This window comes from Macaca fascicularis, chromosome 4, assembly GCF_037993035.2.
Source record: "Macaca fascicularis isolate 582-1 chromosome 4, T2T-MFA8v1.1".
NCBI classification, from domain to species: domain Eukaryota; kingdom Metazoa; phylum Chordata; class Mammalia; order Primates; family Cercopithecidae; genus Macaca; species Macaca fascicularis.
Window position 1 is genome coordinate 78,295,690 of NC_088378.1, and position 20,328 is coordinate 78,316,017.

The 20,328-nt window shown below is 39.9% G+C and overlaps 1 protein-coding gene across 22 annotated transcripts in view; it reads right to left on the reverse strand.

The window, feature by feature from the left end:
- The window catches only part of KLHL32 (kelch like family member 32), a 210,617-nt gene that overhangs the window by 119,170 nt on the left and 71,119 nt on the right, over positions 1–20,328 (reverse strand). For 7 of the 22 annotated variants that reach the window (XM_074037437.1, XM_074037430.1, XM_074037428.1 and 4 more), the window contains one exon: positions 11,311–11,799. The exons of the other annotated variants lie outside the window; for them this stretch is intronic. Coding sequence is in view for 6 of the 7 variants with exons in the window: in XM_074037430.1 (XP_073893531.1) it covers positions 11,311–11,664 (354 nt within the window). In the remaining variant the exon portion in view is untranslated. The remainder of the gene's footprint in view (positions 1–11,310; positions 11,800–20,328) is intronic. 22 annotated transcript variants of the gene reach the window in all.

Here is a 20,328-nt window from a genome sequence, read left to right on the forward strand (position 1 = left end):
AAAGGAAGGTGTATATGACCATAAATATAGATGCCCAGTCCAGGTGTGGACCCTCCCTTCCATCTTGCATTTTATTCATCACTTTTGTTTGACAGCTGTGAGTCAAGCAATACACACTGGAGCCCATCTCCTTTATTAGGCATGCACACAGATGAGGGCAAGAGCCCAGCTAACAGACTGTTTCATTTAACTCCATTAGTTGCTAAGCAACAATTTCCCTGTTACCTTCCTAATCTAAGAACAGGTCAGCTCAACGAATATGAAGTGTTCGGTCTTCCCAAATGTTCAAGTTCATTTTTTTTTTTGAGACAGGGTCTTGCTCTGTCACCCAGGCTAGAGTACAGTGGCATGATCATAGCTCACTGCAACCTCAAACTCCTGGGCTCAAGGAATCCTCCCATTAAGCACACTTTTTCTGCAAACACATTTGATGCTTTGTCCATGCAGGCTAATACAAAGTCTCTACATCTTATAAAATGGGGAAACAAGAGGGTTTAGGAATCATCCATGAGCCTTCAAACACCTTTTAAAAAATAATTAGATGGACTTCTTTTAATCCTATGAAATTTATATATATATAAAATGTATTTATTTCTCAAAATTTATATAATTATATTTTACATATTACCCATTTTGATCTGCATCTTCTTTTGGGTGAAATGAGCTCTGCTCAATCATTAAAAGAAAGATAATAGCTTTTTCTTCTAGGGCCTCCCTATAGCGCCGGTGTAATAATGAGAACAATGACAATAGCAACTCATGTTTACCCAGCCTTTACCATGTGGCAGGCCCCGTGTCAGAGTCCTACTTGAATTAAAGTTTTATTTTCACAACTCTGTGAAGTCAGGTACTACTATTACCTCATTTTAAACATGAGAAATGAGACCCAGTGAAATTAAGCAAATAGTTCAAGGTGATAAAGCTGGTAAGAGGGAGAGTCGGGACTTGAACCCATGCCCTTCACCACCATTCTTCTGCGCCTACTCATGTGCCTCCCTCTCAAGTTGGAGAGACTGCCAGATAAACTGGGAAACTAGTAGGCCCTTCAATTCAAAGAAAGACAAACAGATATCAGACTGTGTTTAGACTTACAGACTTCCTCTCCTCCACTTCTTCCAACCACTGTTGACCTTAGAAGGATGAATATTCACTGCCTACCTGAGAAATGCATTACTATCTATTACTGGAATCTCACACGAAGTTAGCTAATTCTCATGATTGCAGCAGGATCAGAAAGCATCTAATACATGTATTGTGATTATAAAGTGATATGAATGATTTGATATGAAAATCCCTCATTAGAGTCACAGCTCTCTGTGTGAGAAGCATACTGATAATTCACTCTTTCAGGAGTTCAGGCATGCAAGCCCACACTCCAATCAACATCAGATGGGCTAATGAAAAGCAACTGATTCAACAAGCAGCTGGATCATCCCACACTATGGACAATTCATTCCAAAGCAGTTTTTTACAAAGACAATAAGCAGAATCATGGCATTTCTACAGATTCCAATAATTCTTTATACCAATTCATCAGGTTCACATGATCAGATGTCTTCACCTCTTTTACAAACATCTGCCTTCACTCAATACTAATTTTTAAGAGTTTAAAAATTTCATCAGCTTTATTATCCTTTAAACATGTGTTCTTCTTTTGGATGAAGCTGAGGTTGACTGTATACCTGAGAACAAATAAGCATGAATGCAAATTTTATTTTAAATAAAACAGCATAAAAGTTATAATCTTAAAAGCATAGAAAAGATACGGCAGAAACATAAAGTGACCTTTCAATATATATTTGAAATGAAAACATATAAAGGGGCTTAGCACAATGACTGTCACAGTGTAAATGATAAAAATGTTAGCTATTATTATTACTTTAAACCTATTTTTCTAGATTCATAATACTTATATTTAGTAGATGTGAACAATTTTAAATAAAAGAATAAAATGCAGACCAGAGTTCACCATTATCCATCCATTCACTATAATAAACACAATAAACTAACTATAAACACGATAATTAACATTAAATGAATGACTCTGAAATGTTAACGATTTCTCTGGCATTGATTCAAATAATTTTACAAAGGAATGTGATGATGGCTCTTTAGATGGCACTCTGCTTTCTATTTACAAAAGAAGTAACATTTGACCAATATCACTGCTACCTGGTACCTTACCTTGAATTGACAAAAGGAAATCCATTTGTAATAAAATGTGCTTAGTTTCGAAAGAAAATTATGAAGTCATTTAATTTGAAAAAAATAAAAATAAAAAACCCACACACTTCTTCATGTTCACAAGTCCTGTCTTACAGTACAACAAAATCAGCCTTGTCCCACCAAAATGTGCAACCTCTATTACAGCAGCTATGTGGCTGCTCCTAGTCCTAAGCCAGGTGATTAATACTTATTGAATGTCTATCAGATGTGAGGCTCTGTAACAGGCTGTCTATAAAATGCCAGGTTGACTGCTTAATTTGGCTTTGCAGAATGTCAAGGCCGCTATTAATGGTGCTACTTTTTCTAACTAAAATTAAAAGCTATTTCTTGAGTCCTCTTCTTAACAGATACTAACTAAATGATTAATCATCAGATACAAAGTGAACAATGCCAACTTCCACTCACAGACAACAGTATAATATGACTTAGGTGAGAAATTGAGCACATTTTCATCTCTGCATGATTTTTTGGTCAATTTCTACAGCTCCTTGGACTATATTTTTTTCATATATTTTCCAAAGTTGCAATTGCTTTAAGACAAGACAAGAAGAGCCTATTGCAGCTTTTCAGGACTCTCTTCTGAACGAGATTCTAGTATCTCCAGAGTGTTACAAGTTGAAGGGAAGAGAGACCACAGTTACCCCATTAGGTTCGCAATTAGTCAGCCAAGGATTTTTCTGGCCCCTAGTTCCCTAGTGACTTCAGGTAATACTATCCACGTAGAACTAGGCCAGCTGGATCTGAGAAAACAGTGAAAAGTCTGCTGGGTGACAAGTCTTTGGGACTTACACTTAAATCTCCATTTTGGCAGTATGCATCCACTAAGAATCCAATAAATTCTATGTTAAGGAACGGGTGCAATCCTTATTGTCCTAGATTTTAAGTGAATCTCAGCATCAGTAATGCCATACTGTCATGTGTAGAAAGAAAACAGAGACAGTGACCCAAATTTTCTGAGCCATCCTTGTGTTGCCCACCCCCACAGAAGCTTCTGTAAGTATAAAAACAAAAAATATACATTTAGTTTTAAAGAAAATCACTTCTACTTGTGAAAGTAAAAGAAGTTACACTGATCAGTTTTATATTTACAAGTGTATCTATAAATTCAGTTTATAGATTGTCAGCCTATAGTTTATAGATTGTCAATGCTAAAAAAATATGATCCAAAACCCCAGAGGAGATCTTTGCTAATTAGTCCTATGCCTTCAAATGTTTCAAAAAACCTAAATGGTAGCTTTTTGGTCTTTACAATTTCTAAATTATATGTATTTAGTAATATGTGAATACGGTTGATATGGTTTGGATCTGTGTCCCCACTCAAATCTCATCTCAAATTGTAATCCCCAGAATCCCCACTTGTCAAGGGAGAGACCTGGTGGGAGGTGATTGGATTGTGGAGGTGGTTACCCCCATGAGGTTCTCATGATAGTGAGTGAGTTCTCACAACATCTGATGGTTTTGTAAGTGGCAGTTTCCTCTGCTCTCTTCTCCCTCCTACCACCTTGTGAAGAAGGTGCTTGCCTCCTCTTTGCCTTATGCCATGATTGTAAGTTTCCTGAGGCCTCCCCAGACATGTGGAACTGTGAGTCAATTAAAATTCTTTCCTTTACAAATTACCCAGTCTCAGGTATTTCTTTATAGCAGTATGACAATGAACTAATACAAGTCTTCTTTAAAAATTAGGTTATCAGGGTTGGGCACCGTGGCTCATGCCTGTAATCCCAGCACTTTGGGAGGCTGAGGTGGGCGGATCACAAGGTCAGGAGATTGAGACCATCCTGGCTAACACAGTGAAACCCCATCTCTACTAAAAAATACAAAAAATTAGCCAGGCGTGGTGGCACGTGCCTGTAGTCCCAGTTACTCAGGAGGCTGAAGCAGGAGAATCGCTTGAACCCGGGAGGCAGAGGTTGCAGTGAGCTAAGATCGCGCCACTGTACTCCAGCTTGGGTGACAGAGCAAGACTGTCTCAAGAAAGAAAAAAAAAAAGTGGTTATCAGCCAGGCGTGGTGGCTCACGCCTGTAATCCCAGCACTTTGGGAGGCTGAGGTGGGTGGATCACCTGAGGTCAGGGATTCGACACCAGTCTGGCCAACAAGACAAAACCCCATGTCTACTAAAAATACAAAAATTAGCCGGGTATGGTGGCAGGCACCTGTAATCCCAGCTACTTGGAAGGCTAAGGCAGGAGAATCGCTTGAACCTGGGAGGCAGAGATTGCAGTGAGCTGAGATCGCACCATTGCACTCCTTGTTGCCTGGGCAACAAGAGTGAAACTCCATCTCAAAAAAAAAAAAAAAAATTAAGTGTTATCACAGGTAAAATTAAAGTCCTCCTTTCTGAGAAGGTATTACAGTATTTGAGCAAAGACCTGAAGAGGGCAAGGGAGGAAGTCATGTAGCTATCTAGAGGAATAATCCAGGCAGAGGAAACAGCTGTGCAAAGATTCTCAGGTGAGAGGCCCATCTGAGGAACAGCAAGAAGGGCAGTGTGACCAGAATGGAGGGAGGTTGAGAGTTGTAGGAGGGATGACAGATGATGTAGAATCAAGTACCCTAAAAGACGCTGGCCGTTACTCTGCATGAGAGTAGAAACCGTCATAGGGTTTGAGCAGAAGTGACAATTCAATTTGTGTTTTCAATGGGTTCACTGGGGCTGCAGTATGAAACAGACTCTAAAGGATCAAGAATTGAAGAAGGAAAACAGAGTAGGAAGATACTGTAAAACTCTAGCAACACATAATGGTAGCTTAGACCAGGGTGGTAGTACTAGAAGTGGCTGGAGTCTGGATATATTTTGAAGGTACAGCTATGGGGACCTGCTAGCAGTCTGGATGCAAGAAAATAGAGTCAAGGATGACACAGATAATTGAGGCCTGCATTAACTGTACAGTTGCCATTAACTGAAATGGAAAAAAACGCGCAATAAGCAGTTTTGTGGGAGAAAACTGGAAGTTTGATTTTGGACACATTAGATTTGTGATGCCTCTTAAACATCCAACTAGAGATGATAAGCAGGCTGTTGGATATATGATTTCACAATTTTAGGGGAGGTCCAATTTGGAAATATAAATTTGTCAGTCATCATCTCTGGTGGTTAATTTCATGTGCCAATTTGACTGGGCCACAGGTGTTTAGATATTTGGTAAAACATTATTCTAGTATGTCTGTGAAGGTGTTCCTGGATGAAATTAACATGTTAATCAGTAGACTGAATAAAGCAGGTTGTCCTCCTTAATGTAGATAGGACTCATCTAGTCAACTGAAAGCCTGAATAGAATCAAAAGACTGAAAAAGAGGGGATTCCTTCTACTGACTGTCTTCATGCTAGGACATGCCATCTTCAGGCTTGAACGGAAACATCAGCCCTTCCTGAGTCTCACGCCTGCCACCTTTCCAACAGAAACTACATCATCTGCTCTCCTGAGTCTCAGGCCTTCAGGCTGACAGTAAAACTACACCATTGTTGAAAAACTACCTGTTGAGTATTATCCTCACTACCTGGTGATGTGCTCATTCGTACAGCAAACCTCAGTGGCACACAATTTACCCTTGTAATAAACCTGCACATGTGCCCCTAAACCTAAAGTAAAAGTAAAAATAAAAAAACCCAACACTATTGGCTCCCCTGGGTGTCCAGCCTGCCAAATGCAGATCTAGGGACTTGTCAGCCTCCATAATCGTATGAACCAAATCCTCATAATAAATCTTTTTTTCTCTATATATACATCCTATTGGTTCTGCTTCTCTGGAGGACTCTAATACATTATCATATAGGAGGAATACATATATATTACCCTATATAATACATCATCATACAGGAATACATGTATGTGTGAGATGAGATCACCATGGAAGCTAATACAGACAGCAAGATGGAAGGACTGAGCCTGGGTCACTGCAATTTTAAGAAGTTGGGGAGATTGGAAAAAACTAGCAAAGAAGGTTCAGAAGGAGCAGCCAGCAAGTGGGAGGAAAACCTAGAGAATGCGGAACAAAGCCAAGTGAAGAAAGTGTTTCAAGGAAGAAATAGGAAGTGACTGAGATGCCGATGCATTGAGGAAAATGAGGACTGGAAACTGATTATTGAATTTGGCTGTATTTTATTTATAATTTTTGTATCTATATTGAGATATGGTTCTCATTATGCTAGTCTTATAAAATGAGGTGTGTGGCTTTCCATCTTCTTCTGGACTTTATGTAATATAGGAATCAGCTATTAAGTAAAGAGTTGATAGTACTAGCAAGAAAAAAATCTGGGCCCATTGCCTTTCTGACAAAATGTGTGGCTATTTTGTCAACAAACCATATTTCTTATATCTTCTCTTTTCTTTGGCCCACTTTTGATAATTATGTTTTTCTATAAACTTGTTACCAAGGTTTTGAAGTTTATTGGCATAGAGTTTCTATAGTATTTCTGGTAATCATTTTTTTTCATCTCTAGATAACACCCTTTATCATTTTTATATTGTATTTCTTTTTTTGAAATTATTGAATAATTTGGTCAAAGTTTATCTAAATAATTTATATTTTTTTAAAAATAGTATAGGCTGGGCACAGTGGCTCCTGCCTGTAATTCCAGCACTTTGAGAGGCCGAGGTGGGTGCATCATGAGGTCAGGAGTTTGAAACCAGCCTGGCCAACATGGTGAAACCCCATTTCTACTAAAAATATAAAAATGAGCCAGGCGCGGGGGCTGGCACCTATAATCCCAGTTACTCGGGAGGCTGAGGCAGGAGAATTGCTTGAACCCGGGAGGCAGAGGTTGCAGTAAGCCAAGACTGCTGCACTCTAGCCTGGGGGACAGAGTAAGACTCTGTCTCAAAAAAAAAAAAAAAAAAAAAATTAGCCGGGTGTGGTGGTGGGTGCCTGTAGTCCCAGCTACTTGGGAGGCTGAGGTAGGAGAATGGCTTGAACCTGGGAGACAGAGATTGCAGTGAGCCAAGATCGCACCACTGCACTCCAGCCTGGCAACAGAGAGAGACTCCGTCTCAAAAAAAAAAAAAGTAAAAAAAAAATTTTTGCTGTTTCATGAATGTCTGCTTTTATGCTTATTTACTTCCAATTATTTTATTAGGGTTGAAAGCACAGCTCTTATTTTGGATGTTTCCTATTTTTAAATAAATGCACCAAGGCTTGGAGAGGACGCTAATGTGCCACTCAGATCCCTCTTTAATGAAGAATTCTTCATTCCGAGCTGCTGAGAGAACTGTGGGCAGACTGACTTCACCTGCCAGCCTTTTCAGGGATTGACTCAGCTACTGTGAGTGCTTCACCCAAAGTCCCACACCTTCCCCGGGGTGGCCCACATCCAGTGACTAATCCTTGCAAGAATATAAAGGACTAATCACACTGGCCAACTCTGAAAAACATTTTAGTTCCTGTGTTCCCTGTGGAGTCCACTGAGGCTGTCACTGGGCTTGCACTGAAGACCAACTTAACCTTCTTGTCTTCTTTACCTCCCTTCTGCAGGTATTGGGTCCAAGGGCTCTTCACACTCATCTCTGTCTCAGAGTCTACTTCCCAACGAACTCAAACTGCAAAAAGACTGTAACTATGCTTCTTCAAGTCCATATTAAGAACGCTGCTTTCTTTTGGTATTCAGTTTTAAATGTTTTGTAATTTCTATATTCATTTTCCATTTATCTCATAGACTTTTAAGAGTCTTTTTTTACAATTGCAAGCATATGATAGGCGGCTAGATTATCAATTTTGTTACAGATTTCTGATTTTAATGTGTCCTTTATGTCCTAATTACATACTTGATCAGAACAACCTACTTAACTACCAGTTTTATAATTGTTTCATGTGTGCTGAGCATGTGTACTAACCATATCCTCCGTCTACGTTTAAAAAAAAATCTACAGGATCTGTCAGTTTCAGAGAGAAGAGTGTTAAAAATCTCCAACTCTGATTGAGAATTTGTTAATTTCTCCTTATGATTCTATCATTTTCCTAATGTATTTTGAAGGTTTGTTAAGTGACTATAGCTTCATAACTGTAATCTTCTTGATAGATTGTTACTTTGGTCAGCATAGAATTTCTACTTTTTATCCCTTCTAATTCTGTTCATCTTGAATTCTACTTTATAGCATATTAATATTGTTACACATATGTTTTTGTTAGCATCTGACTAATATATTTTTCTGAGGTTCATTTCTTTATTAATAAATAAATTGATTTTTTTTTTTTTTTTGAGACTGAGTCTTGCTCTGTCATCCAGGCTGGAGCACAGTGGTGCGATCTTGGCTCACTGCAACCTCTGCCTCCCTGGTTCAGGCGATTCACCTATTCTCCTGCCTCAGCCTCCTGAGCAGCTGGGATCACAGGAGTGCACCAACATGCCCAGCTAACTTTTTTTTTTTTTTTTTTTTTTTTAGTAGAGACAGCGTTTCACCATGTTGGTCAGGCTGGTCTCAAACTCCTGACTTCAGGTGATCCACCTGCCTTGGCCTTCAGGTGCTGGTATAGCATGAGCCACCATGCCTGGCCAAATTGATATTTTTAATAAATCTGAATTTGTATCTTTCAATAGATGCCTTTGATCAGTTCACATATTTTGTGATTACTAAAATATTTGGTCTAATATCTGTAATCTTACGTTGTGTTTTTACATTCCATGCTTTCTCTGTTCCTTTTTTTTCTCCTCAGAAGTATGTAGCATTGAAAAAAAGTTTTCTTGATTCAATATTAATTATACTTACTGTACCCTTTTTGATTGCATCAATAACTAGTTTCCACACTGTCATAGTTTCAACCACTTGTTGAGTCTCTTAATGATTTTGTATTAACTAAGGTAATGTGGCATTAAAATCTTAGGTAGTTTTATAATAGATAAAACCCAAATTCCCAGTGGCTTCACTCACTCATGACACAGCCCAGTGTGTGTATTCCTAGTTAAGCCATCATCCACATGATCACTTGGGGCCCAGATTCCCTTCATCATGGGGCTCTGCTCTCCTCTAGGTCCTCTGCTGCCATTCCGTCTTGTAGATGGGAAAGAGAGCCTGTCGTACCTGTTTCATAACCATTGTGTCCTTCTAGTCATACCCTCCTGGCAAGGGCTAGTCATATGGCCCCACCTAGATACAAATGGGACTGGAAAGTGAAGTTACTGGCTGAGAAGAATTTCCAAGCCCCAGCCCCAAAAGAGAAACCTAAATTGGCTGGCCATCTCTGCCACCTTCTTGTTTCTATAATTTCCAGAATAGTCTGGCTTGTCTATCACAACTTCAAGATTAGAAGACCCTAGCCCCTTTGCATGGCACCCTTTTTCTCTGTCTTCCATCCTTTTGTTCACCTAACCCTTGCCTGATTCCTGGCCTTTGTTCTGTATTTGGCATTATCTGTTCCATCAGACCCTCTCCAGAATGGACTGCTACCAGCAAACCTTAAACTAGGTAGAGAAAGGCAGCAACTCTCCCAATGATGAGGGCATTCCCTATGGTGCCCAAAACATTGGATAAGAACCCTGGAGATCAGGAAGCTTCCAGCTGAAATTAGCTATGCTATCTGTCTCTGAGTTCAAGTCAAATCTTTTAGATGCACCAGCTTGGCTCTGCTTATTAATCTCCTAAATCTCAAGGACATGGCATGGGATAACCCATCCAGATGTGTCCAGGAGTTTTCTTTTCAAAATTAACATCTATAAAATGTCATGCTAATTTGCTCACCAAATTCCAGTCATACTGACTTTAAAAACCATTTAACATTTCCAATCTGTATTTAGTCCATTTTCACACTGCTATAAATACCTGAGACTGGGTAATTTATAAAGGAAAGAGGTTTGATTGACTCACAGTTCCACACGGCTGGGGAGGCCTCAGGAAAGTTACAATAATGGTGAAAGGCAAAGGGGAAGTAAGCACTTTCTTCACATGGCAGCAGGAGATAGAAGACAGTGAAGGGGGAAGAGCCTCTTATAAAACCATCAGTTCTTGTGAAAGCTCACTTATTATCATGAGAACATCATGGGGTAAACCAACCCCAGGATCCAATCATCTCACACCAGGTCCCTCCCAGGATTATGGGGATTGCAATTTGAGATGAGATTTGGCAGGGGACACAGCCCAAACCATATAATTCTGCCCCTGGCCCCTCCCAAATCTCATCCTCACACTTCAAAACACAATCATTCCCTTCCAACAATCCCCCAAAGTCTTAACTCAATCCAACATTGACTCAAATGTTCAAGTCCAAAGTCTCATCTAAGACAAGGAAAGTCCCTTCCGCCTATAGGCCTGTAAAATCAAAAGCAAGTTAGTTACTTCCTGGATAAAATGGTAAATACACTCATTCCAAATGGGAGAAATTGGCCAAAACAAAGGGGCTACAGTTCCATGCAAGTCTGAAATCAAATGGGGCACACATTAAATCTTAAAGTTCCAAAATGATCTCCTTTGACTCCATGTCTCACATTCAGGGCACACTGATACAAGAGGTGGGCTCCCACAGTCTTGGGCAGCCACCCCTATGGCTTTGCAGGGTACGGTCCCCCTTGCTGCTTTCATGGACTTGCATTGAATGTCTGCAGTTTTCCAAGGCACACAGTGCAAGCTGTCAGTGGAGCTGCCATTCTGGGGTCTGGAGAATGGTGGCCCTCTTCTCACAGCTCCACTAGGCAGTGCCCCAGTGGGGACTCTGTGTGGGGGCTCCGACCCCACATTTCCCTTCTGCATTGCCCTAGCAGAGGTTCTCCATGAGGGTTCCAACCCTGCAGCAAATTTCTGACTGGACATGCAGGTGTTTCCATACATCCTCTAAATCTAGGGGGAGGTTCCCAAGCCTCAATTCTTGATTTCTGTGCACCCGCAGCCCCAACATCACATGGAAGCCTCCAAGGCTTGGAGCCTGTGCCCTCTGAAGCAATGGTCTGAGCTGTACATCGGTCCCTTTTAACCATGACTGAGATGCAGGGGACCAAGTCCCAAGGCTGCACATAGCAGCGGGCCAACCCACAAAACCATATTTTCCTCCTAGGCCTCCAGGCCTCTGATGGGAGGGGCTGCCACCAAGATCACTGACATGCCCTGGGGATATTTTCCCCATGGTCTTGGCAATTAACATTCTGCTCCTTGTTACTTACGTAAATTTCTGCAGCCAGCTTGAATGTCTCCCCAGAAAATGGGTTTTTCTTTTCTATTGCATCATCAGGCTTCAAATTTTCCAAACTTTTATGCTCTCCTTCCCTTTTAAACATAGGATCCAATTTCACATCATCTCTCTCATGTTCAGAGTTCCACAGGTCTCTAGGGCAGGGGCAAAATGCCAACAGTCTCTTTGCCAAAGCATAGCAATAGTGACCTTTGTTCCAGTTCCCAAGAAGTTCCTCATTTCCATCTGAGACCACCTCAGCCTGGACTTCACTGTCTAAATCACTATCAGCATTTTGGTAAACTCCATTCAACAAGTCTCTAGGAAGCTCCAAACTTTCCCACATCTTCCTGTCTTCTGATCCCTCCAAACTGTTCCAAGCTCTGCCTGCTATCCAAAGTTGCTTCCATATTTTCAAGTATCTTTATAGCAGTACCCCACTCTCTGCAGTACCAATTTCCTGTATTGGTCCATTCTCACACTGCAGTAAAGAAATAACCAAGAATGGGTGACTTATAAAGAAAAGAGATTTAATTGACTCACGTTGCACACGGCTAGGGAGGCCTCAGGAAACTTATAATCATGGCAGACAGCAAGTGGCAAGCAAGGACCTTCTTCAAAAGGCAGTAGGGGAGAGAAAAAGGGAGTGAAGGGAGAAGAGCCCCTTATAAAACCATCAGATCTCCTGAGAACTCAGTTACTATGATGAGAACACCATGGGGGAAACCACTGCCATGATGCAATCACCTCCCCCCAGGTCCCTCCCCTGACAAATGGGGATTATGGGGATTAAAATTTGAGATGAGATTTGGGTTGGGACACAGAGCCTATCCATATCACAACCTTTGCTCTAATACTAAGCTATTCAGCGGAATAGGAGGCAGATGAAAATGGGATTGGGATTTGACCTTTGGAGACCAACAGACAAGGATTTGAGCCTTGGCTGCATCCTTTATGAGTTACGTGACCTTAGCTGGGTTACTTTACTTCCCTAAGCCTCAGTTTTCATGAACACAAAATTAAGATACCTGCCTCAGAGAACTGTTGCATGGTCAATGACAAAATGCAGATTATCTGACTTATAGTAGACAATCAGAATTTGTCAAATGGGTCAATGAATTCTTTTTCTCTAAACTTTAGTAGTAGTGCCTATGAAGTCATATTAAAATTCTGTGTACTGTTTCACTATTGTAGTATTCTTGAAACATTTTTTCACTGTGCAAACACCATTATTATACTGTTGATTAGTAGCCCTAATATTTATATATTTATAAATTATAAATTATATAGACATAACATATACCAATTTGTTATATATACTATAAAACAAACCCAAAGCAGATATAAAGTTGGTATAATAATTTACAGATAGTGAAAAAGAAACATTTACAGAGAGAAAATTTCCTCCCCCTGCACCGTCAGGGGTACCCAAACCCCTACTTCAGAGACCACTGCACTTATGTTAATTTTTCAGTTTAAACTTTATGACAACAAATTTATAAAATGAGCATTTATCCCTTTTGACAAATATTGTTTGTGGCAACAGGGGAAATAACCCAATATAATAAGTCACAGCAAGTTGCAAAGTTGGCTTGACTCCCGTAATACGCTGTCTTCTTCCTTTGCCTCAGTAGGTGATAATCATTTCAGCTCTGGGAACACTGAAAAATTAATATAAATTCTGACTGAAGATATTTGTGGAACTTATATCAAAAGATTGAATAACTTTTTAATTAATACTTAGGCTGTTTACTAAATGTTATTTTATCCTTTCATGGAATCAAAATGCCTTAAACTGGGTATTTCATTGTTAGACCTGACATGTATACATGTGTGTATGGGTGTGTTTGTGTACGTATGTGGTGAAGAGAGGAGGGTAACTTCAGGGACTTTCTTAGTAATAACAAAAACACCACCTAGAATTGTTGTAACTATTTTTATTCCTTTCTAAGCACTGCCACTTATATTTTATCAGGTGATTTTAAAAATGGAATAACAAAACAGGTACTATTCTCTCCATTTTACAACAATGAAACCAAGGCACAAAAACTAAAGTGAGTTTCCTCATATAATGTGGCAACTTAAAAATAGAGAGGACATTCTAATAAAAAGTGATTTAACACTAGCTCAGTGCACTTTTCTGATACCAAACTGCTGAAATACACTGGATATTAAAATCTGCATCTTCCACGATGTGTAACTTTACACATATTTTTCTCATAAAGTACAAGGAATGTTATTTCTCATGAGAAAATGCGCAGTTATTTTAAAAGCATTTACTATATTTCACTTATGTAAAGGCTAAGAGGGTAAGTATCCTTTTCTCACAAAATTACATGTCATGACATTTCTGCCACTTAAGATTACAAAACTCACTGACCAAACACCATTTAGAGGCACAGTGATCTCTATTAGTAACAAGAAAAAGATGAAATTTTGCAAAAGGGCTCTTTCGGACTTACAGTGCTGAGGAAGGCACAGTGAAAAATAACCACAACCATAACAATAACAATAATAATAAAGTTTTCTACATCAAACATGTCAAATCCTTTTGACTCTCTTCTGATATTCTGCTTTGAAATAAAGGAACCCAATTACTTCTTATATGAGAACCCCTATATATAGTTTAATTGCTCTTCAAATCTGAAACCTATGACTAAATTACAATTCTCAACACTTTCAGGTGGCACCTATGAGGCCAGGATTACAGAAATGATAGTAAGCAAAGTCACATCTGAAAATTCACAAAAATTATCAAGGAAAAATTCACCGCAGCTAGCAAATGCTAAGATGCCTGTATTAGTTTCCTTGCTACTGTGATAGTACCACAAACTTCGTGGTTTAAAACAACACAAATCTACTTCATAGTTCTGGAAGTCGAAAGTCCAAAACGGGTCTCACTGGGCTAAAATCAAGGTGTCAGCAGGGCTGCATTCCTTCTGGAGGCTTTAGGAAGAACTTGCTTCTTTGTCTTTTCCAGCTTACAGAAGTCACATGTTTCATGGTCTTCTCTTTCAAAGCCAGCAATCACATCATTCCAATCTCTGCTTCTGTCCTGACTCCTCTGACTCTGACTCTGCTGACTCTCTCTTCCATCTTTAGGACTTTGTGATTACATTGGGTCCAGCTATATAATCCAGGATAGTATTGCCACCTCAAGGTCCATCACTTCATTATTACAGGCTCCAGAAATTAGGACATGGACATCTTTGGGCAGGGGGGTTTATTATTTTGCCTACTATAATGCTCAATAGCTAATGGCAGACATGAACAGGGAGTACTCAGTTCCACACAGCTTGGTATAATAGAAAATGGAGGGGGTTTGGAGGCATGTGTGCCTAGGCTAGGGTTTAGACTCTAGCATTCAGCAGTTATGTGATTGATTACAAATTATTCAATGCTTAGCAAACCTAATTTCATCATCTGTAAAGTTTTTGTAATATCTACATTTAAGGATTACTGGAGGGATTAAACAAAGTAGCAAATGTGAATACAACTAGGACTGAGGTTAGCAAACAAAGAAAGATTTTTAATAAATGGCAATTTACCTTCCTTTGCGTGCTTAGGTTTTGCAGCTTAAATAACAATCATTATTTCCTTAGTGAGAAGTATATTCATTTTCTGGCCTATCCTTGCATCATGAATATCCTTTTCTACTAAGAAGTTTTAAATAATTTTATTTCAGCGTGTACATAAGCAGGAAATAAGTTTGCAATGACTTGGATGCTTAATTTTAATTCAAGATAATGATTGATCACTCTGAATATGTATCTATTTTTCACACTACAGTGAATTGGGGTTTTAGATGAGTTTATACAGTTTTTAAAGGCTGTGACAAGGAAATTCAACATTTTTATAATTTAATAGTTTTCTTTGCCCTTTTAAAGATACTTTTCTCATTCATTATGCAAAAAGGCACAGATTTCCTTTTATTATAGCTTTGAGATTCACTCCCACCACATACATACTTGCGATTAGTAATTAATAATTATCATCACTATTAGAAAGCTTGTCTCATTCCAACCATTAGGGCATAATTCACTGGCTTCTCTAGGTGATTTATCACAAAGCTTCTTAAGTGACTTTTGCTTAAAATATGAAGATATGGTTCCTATTATTTTCAGCAACCACCTCTCGCAGGATTCAAATAACATGTCTCCTATTCTTACAAAACAGCAGTTTTATTAAATGACCTCAAGTGCTAACCTAGTAGAATTTAATGTGAACTTGGCTAGACAAGAGATGAATGACTTAGCAATGATATCATGGCATATATGATAACTCCCTCATGTCCAAACACTATCCCTCCTCCCACTACCACTCATGATACAATAATGGTCCACTGGGAAGCTCTCATTTACCATTTAGAAACAGAACCTTCTTCTGAGCAGGCTGTTAGGTACAGCAGGTGTACATATTAAAGTTCAGAAAACGCTTCCACATATCCACTGGTATTTGCTTTCCTCTGCTGGACAATCTCCAGTAAAGAATAGTAAACTTGGTACTCCAAATTTCTAATATGCTGTCCAAAATACTCAGTGAAACTAATGACTGTTTTACTACTTAGGGGAAAAAAAAGCATAATAAGATATATAAAGGAATGTGGCTTTTATTCTTCTAGGTACTTTTGTTAGATTCAAAAGTTCTCTATTTCCCAAAAGTCACTATTTCCTTCCCTAGGTAGCAAGATTTGAAGTCATTTGAGGATATTTGTTTTTCAACATCAAGACCAAAATATAACACACGGCAGAATATTAGCAAGTGTTTTTTTAGGAAAACACTTTGTAGTTCCTCACTCATACACACACAAAATTGAGGAGAGATGAGGGATAAATTCTTCAATATCTAAAATAACCAAAGATGATATATAATCAGAAATAGTTAAGGAGAACAATGCACTATATAGGATTCAATTTATAAACTTTTGTAATAATTTAAAAGATGTTGACAAATGTTTTAAAAAAATATTTGCTACACTTATTATCTGCAAAGTCCAGGGCTGAGTATTCAGCTACGATCTGGGGGACAGGGAGAGACAGACACACGAACAAGTCCTGACTCTTCTAATACATCAGCCCTGCTCCATGAGCCCTGCCAGAGCCAAGCACCATTGCTGCGGCAACTGCTGTCTTACCTCTGTACCCATTCTGCTCATGCTCCCATTGCTTCTATCACTTTCCACTGATTGATAATCTGCAAGGAACCAGGAGCATGGCATAGAGTGTCCTATAAATATTTTTCTCTATGCTCACTTTTTTTTTTTTTTTGTAAAACCAGTGCCTGATCCTTTTCCTTACTCTAAGTCTAGGGAAAACCTCAGTAGCTTGTTTGGGCCATTTCAGTTTGTTATTCTGCCTTCCTCTGTGTGAGGCTAAGTAGAAGTCTTCATAGTCCTCCAGGCTGCAGGCTGGAGACACAGAAGCCTCTGTGTGGGGCCCTCTCACTGACAATGCCCCTCAGTCTCCAGAGCTGGTATCAAAGCTCTTTCAGGGGAAATGCAAATTACCTCCCTTCTTGACCTTAATTATAGGGTCTCAAACATGTATAATCTCCACATACATTTTTAAGACACTAGAATTAAAATCAAGAAGTCCCTCACATGCTTTTTGAGCTGCTCTGAAATATGAAACAGTCTGATGCTTTGGTAGGTATGAGCTTGAAATACAGGCAGTCTTTCCTTCTACTGTCCAGCAAGATCCCATTTCACTTCCATCAAATAGGGAATTCAAAGCGGTGAACAAATTATGTTCAAAACAGTAAACTAGCATATGTAACGATAACAACAAAGCATGTACAAATACTCCCTTTCACAATATACAAAGCAAAGGAACATCTCACATGCATTTTTCCAATCCCATACGCAACTTTCCAAACATTTCAAATTACATTTATACAAGTGCTTGATTGCAAATTAAAATAGAAGCAGCAACATGGCCAGTAAATCCTAAAATGTCGACAGTGAAGAGAGTTTTAGGTGCCCAGAGAGCCAATGTGTTCAAAAGATTAAACATTTACATTTGAAAAGCAAAGCCTTGGGAAAAATTATTTCAAAATAAGAGAAACATTTACATTTAATATACAGATGAAGTTGGTAAAAATTGTCTCTGCTGAATATCCTTAAAAATACTGTTTCTTAACAGAATTTTGGTTTATAAACCAACACTCCACTCTATAGTGCTTGAAAACTAGATACCATCACCAATACTAGTAAACCATCAATTTAACATCTAGTATGTTTCAAACCCTTGGTTTGCAACTGACATTTATCTTATTTAATTTCTACATTAGCCCCAGGAAGTGACAATTTATCTGCTTTTACAATTGGAGAAGAATATAAAACTTAGTGATATAAAGCCACTTGCCCAAGGATATACACAGCCAGAAAGTATGTGAACAGAGATGTCATAAATTAGATTGGTCTTGGTCCAAAACTATACTGCCCTTAATTATCTTATAAAAATGCGGCTGGGGAGCCAAGATGGCCGGCTAAACACAGCCAGGAGGAACATCTCCCATTGAGAGACAGGGACATGGGGAAGACTGAAACACTTTCTGAGCAGATCTTTGGAGAGAAGGCAATGAGGAAGACGCAGAGGCTGGGCTGAAAGGGAAGGATGCTAGGAGCCCCGCACAGGGCTGCTGAGCAAGGGGCTCATTCCTGGGTCCCAGCATCTCCTGGGGAAGGAGTGAGATGAACAGGCAAGGTATGGCCTGCTCTCACTGTGGACCTCCAGAATCCTATCAGCAGGAGACCCCATGACCTCCACAGACACTTACCGTGGCAGGGAGAGCTGCCTGGAGAGATGGCAGGAGCAGGACTCCAGCCTGTGCACAGCCCAGAGGGTTTGGCATGGGAGCGGCTGCAGTGGAGCACAGCCAGGGACACCTATGCTCCTCTAGGAGACATTAGCCTAGGGGTGACTGTCAGATCTGGACACAGGAGGGTGGTCTTCCTTGTGAGATGGGGCTAGTCCGATCTGAGCACTACCCTGTCTTCTAGCCTCTCCTAGGGCTTCAGACTGGTAGCACCCACTTGCAGTGCAGCCTCAGATGCCCAAACAGGGTGCTTCCCAGAAAACTTTATCATAGCTCCTTTACTGGCAGACTGCAACTGACTGTCAGAGAGTTCCAGTGCACTAGAACCAGCTGAAACACACAGAGCTGCCATGGCCTTCCCCCCACCACAACCTCCCTCTGCTGGTGCTAGCACACCCTGAAACCCAACCCCGTGCCGCCACCACCAGCACAAATGCCAGGCAATCTGTTCCCCCAGTGCCCTGATCCTGTCATGCCTCCACTACCGCAACCACCTGCATCAGCAGGTGCAGGAATGCCACTGCTCTGCTTCCACTGGTCCCACACCCCAGGCAATTCACATACACACTGCACATTGCTGCAGTCACTGACATGTGCAAGGGAGCAACAATTCCACTGCCAACACCTTGATGAAGTGATTTAGTGGGCAGTTCTCATCAGAGTGATGTGGCCAGTAGACTGGGAAAACTTTGGTCCCTCCAGTGCAGCAGGTTCCTAACCTTTGTCAGAGAACAAAGCTAGGGCACCAGTGCCAGCCCCCAGAGCTAGAGCACATAGCCCAGGAGTGCTGAGCTGAGCCTTGGCCTCATAAAATCTTCCAAAAATGAGGCCAGTTGACTGTACCTAACTTACAGCACAATCAAACTCTCAAGGTTATCAAAGATGAAAAAGCAAAAAACCTCATCCAAAGGACAGCAACCTGAAAGACTGAAGAAACATCAGCCCATACAGATGAGAAAGAACCAGTGCAAGAACTGCGGCAACTCAGAAAGCCAGAGGGTCTTCCTACCTTCAACCAGCCACACTAGTTTGTCAACAATGGTTCCTAACCAGGCTGAAATGGCTCAAATGACACATAGAATTCAAAATATGGATAGGAACAAAGATCATCCATATTCAAGAGAAAATCAAAACCCAATCCAAGAGATCTAAGAAGTACAATAAAATGATACAGGAGCAAAAAGATGAAAGGGCCACTTTAAGAAATGATCTGATAGAGCTGAAAAGCTCACTTCAAGGATTACATAACACAATCCTAAGTACTAACGGCAGAATTGACAAAGCCAAAGAAAGAATCTCAGAACTCGAAGACCACTTCTTTAAAATATTTCAGTCAGACAAAAATAAATAAAAACGAGTAAAAAAGGATGAGCAAAACCTCCAAGAAATATAGGATAATGTAAAGAGACCAAATCTACAATTCATTAGCATCCCTAAAAGAGAGACAGAAAAAAACAAGCAACTTAGAAAACGTATTTGAAAATATCTTTCATGAGAATATCCCCAACCTTGCTAAAGAGGCCAACTCTAAAATTTGGGAAATGTAGAGAACCTCTGTGAGACACTATATGAGATGATCATCCCCAAGACACATGGTCCTCGGATTCCATAAGGTAGACATGAAAGAAAAACTCTTACAAGCCTCCAGAGAGAAGGGGCTGGTGACCTAGAAAGAGATCACCATCAAGCTAACAGTGGGCCTTTCACCAGAAACCCTATAAGCAGAAGAGTTTGAGGGCCTATATTCAGCATTCTTAAAGAAAAATAATCCAACAAAGAATTTCATATCTAACCAAACTAAGTTTCATAAGCAAAGGAGAAGTAAGACCCTTTTTAGACAAGCAAATAGTCCAGGAATTCATTACCACGAGATCTGCCTTACAAGAAGTACATATATACATATGTCTAGATGAATGGCAACAACCTTTAACAAAAGAGCCAGTCAGATCATCTTCAGAGTGCTACTCTCCATCTAAAAATATCTACTTTTGTTATCTTAGAATCACTCAACTTTGACACTAAGACCTGATAGATCATGACTGTTATGTGTTCTTCAAAGAAATACATTTTGTTTTTACAACCTAATAGTTCAGTATTGGTCAATACAGGGAGACTCCATCTCTACAAAAAATAAGAAACATTAGCCAAGTGTGGTAGCACACGCCTGTGGTCCCAACTACACATGAGGCTGAGG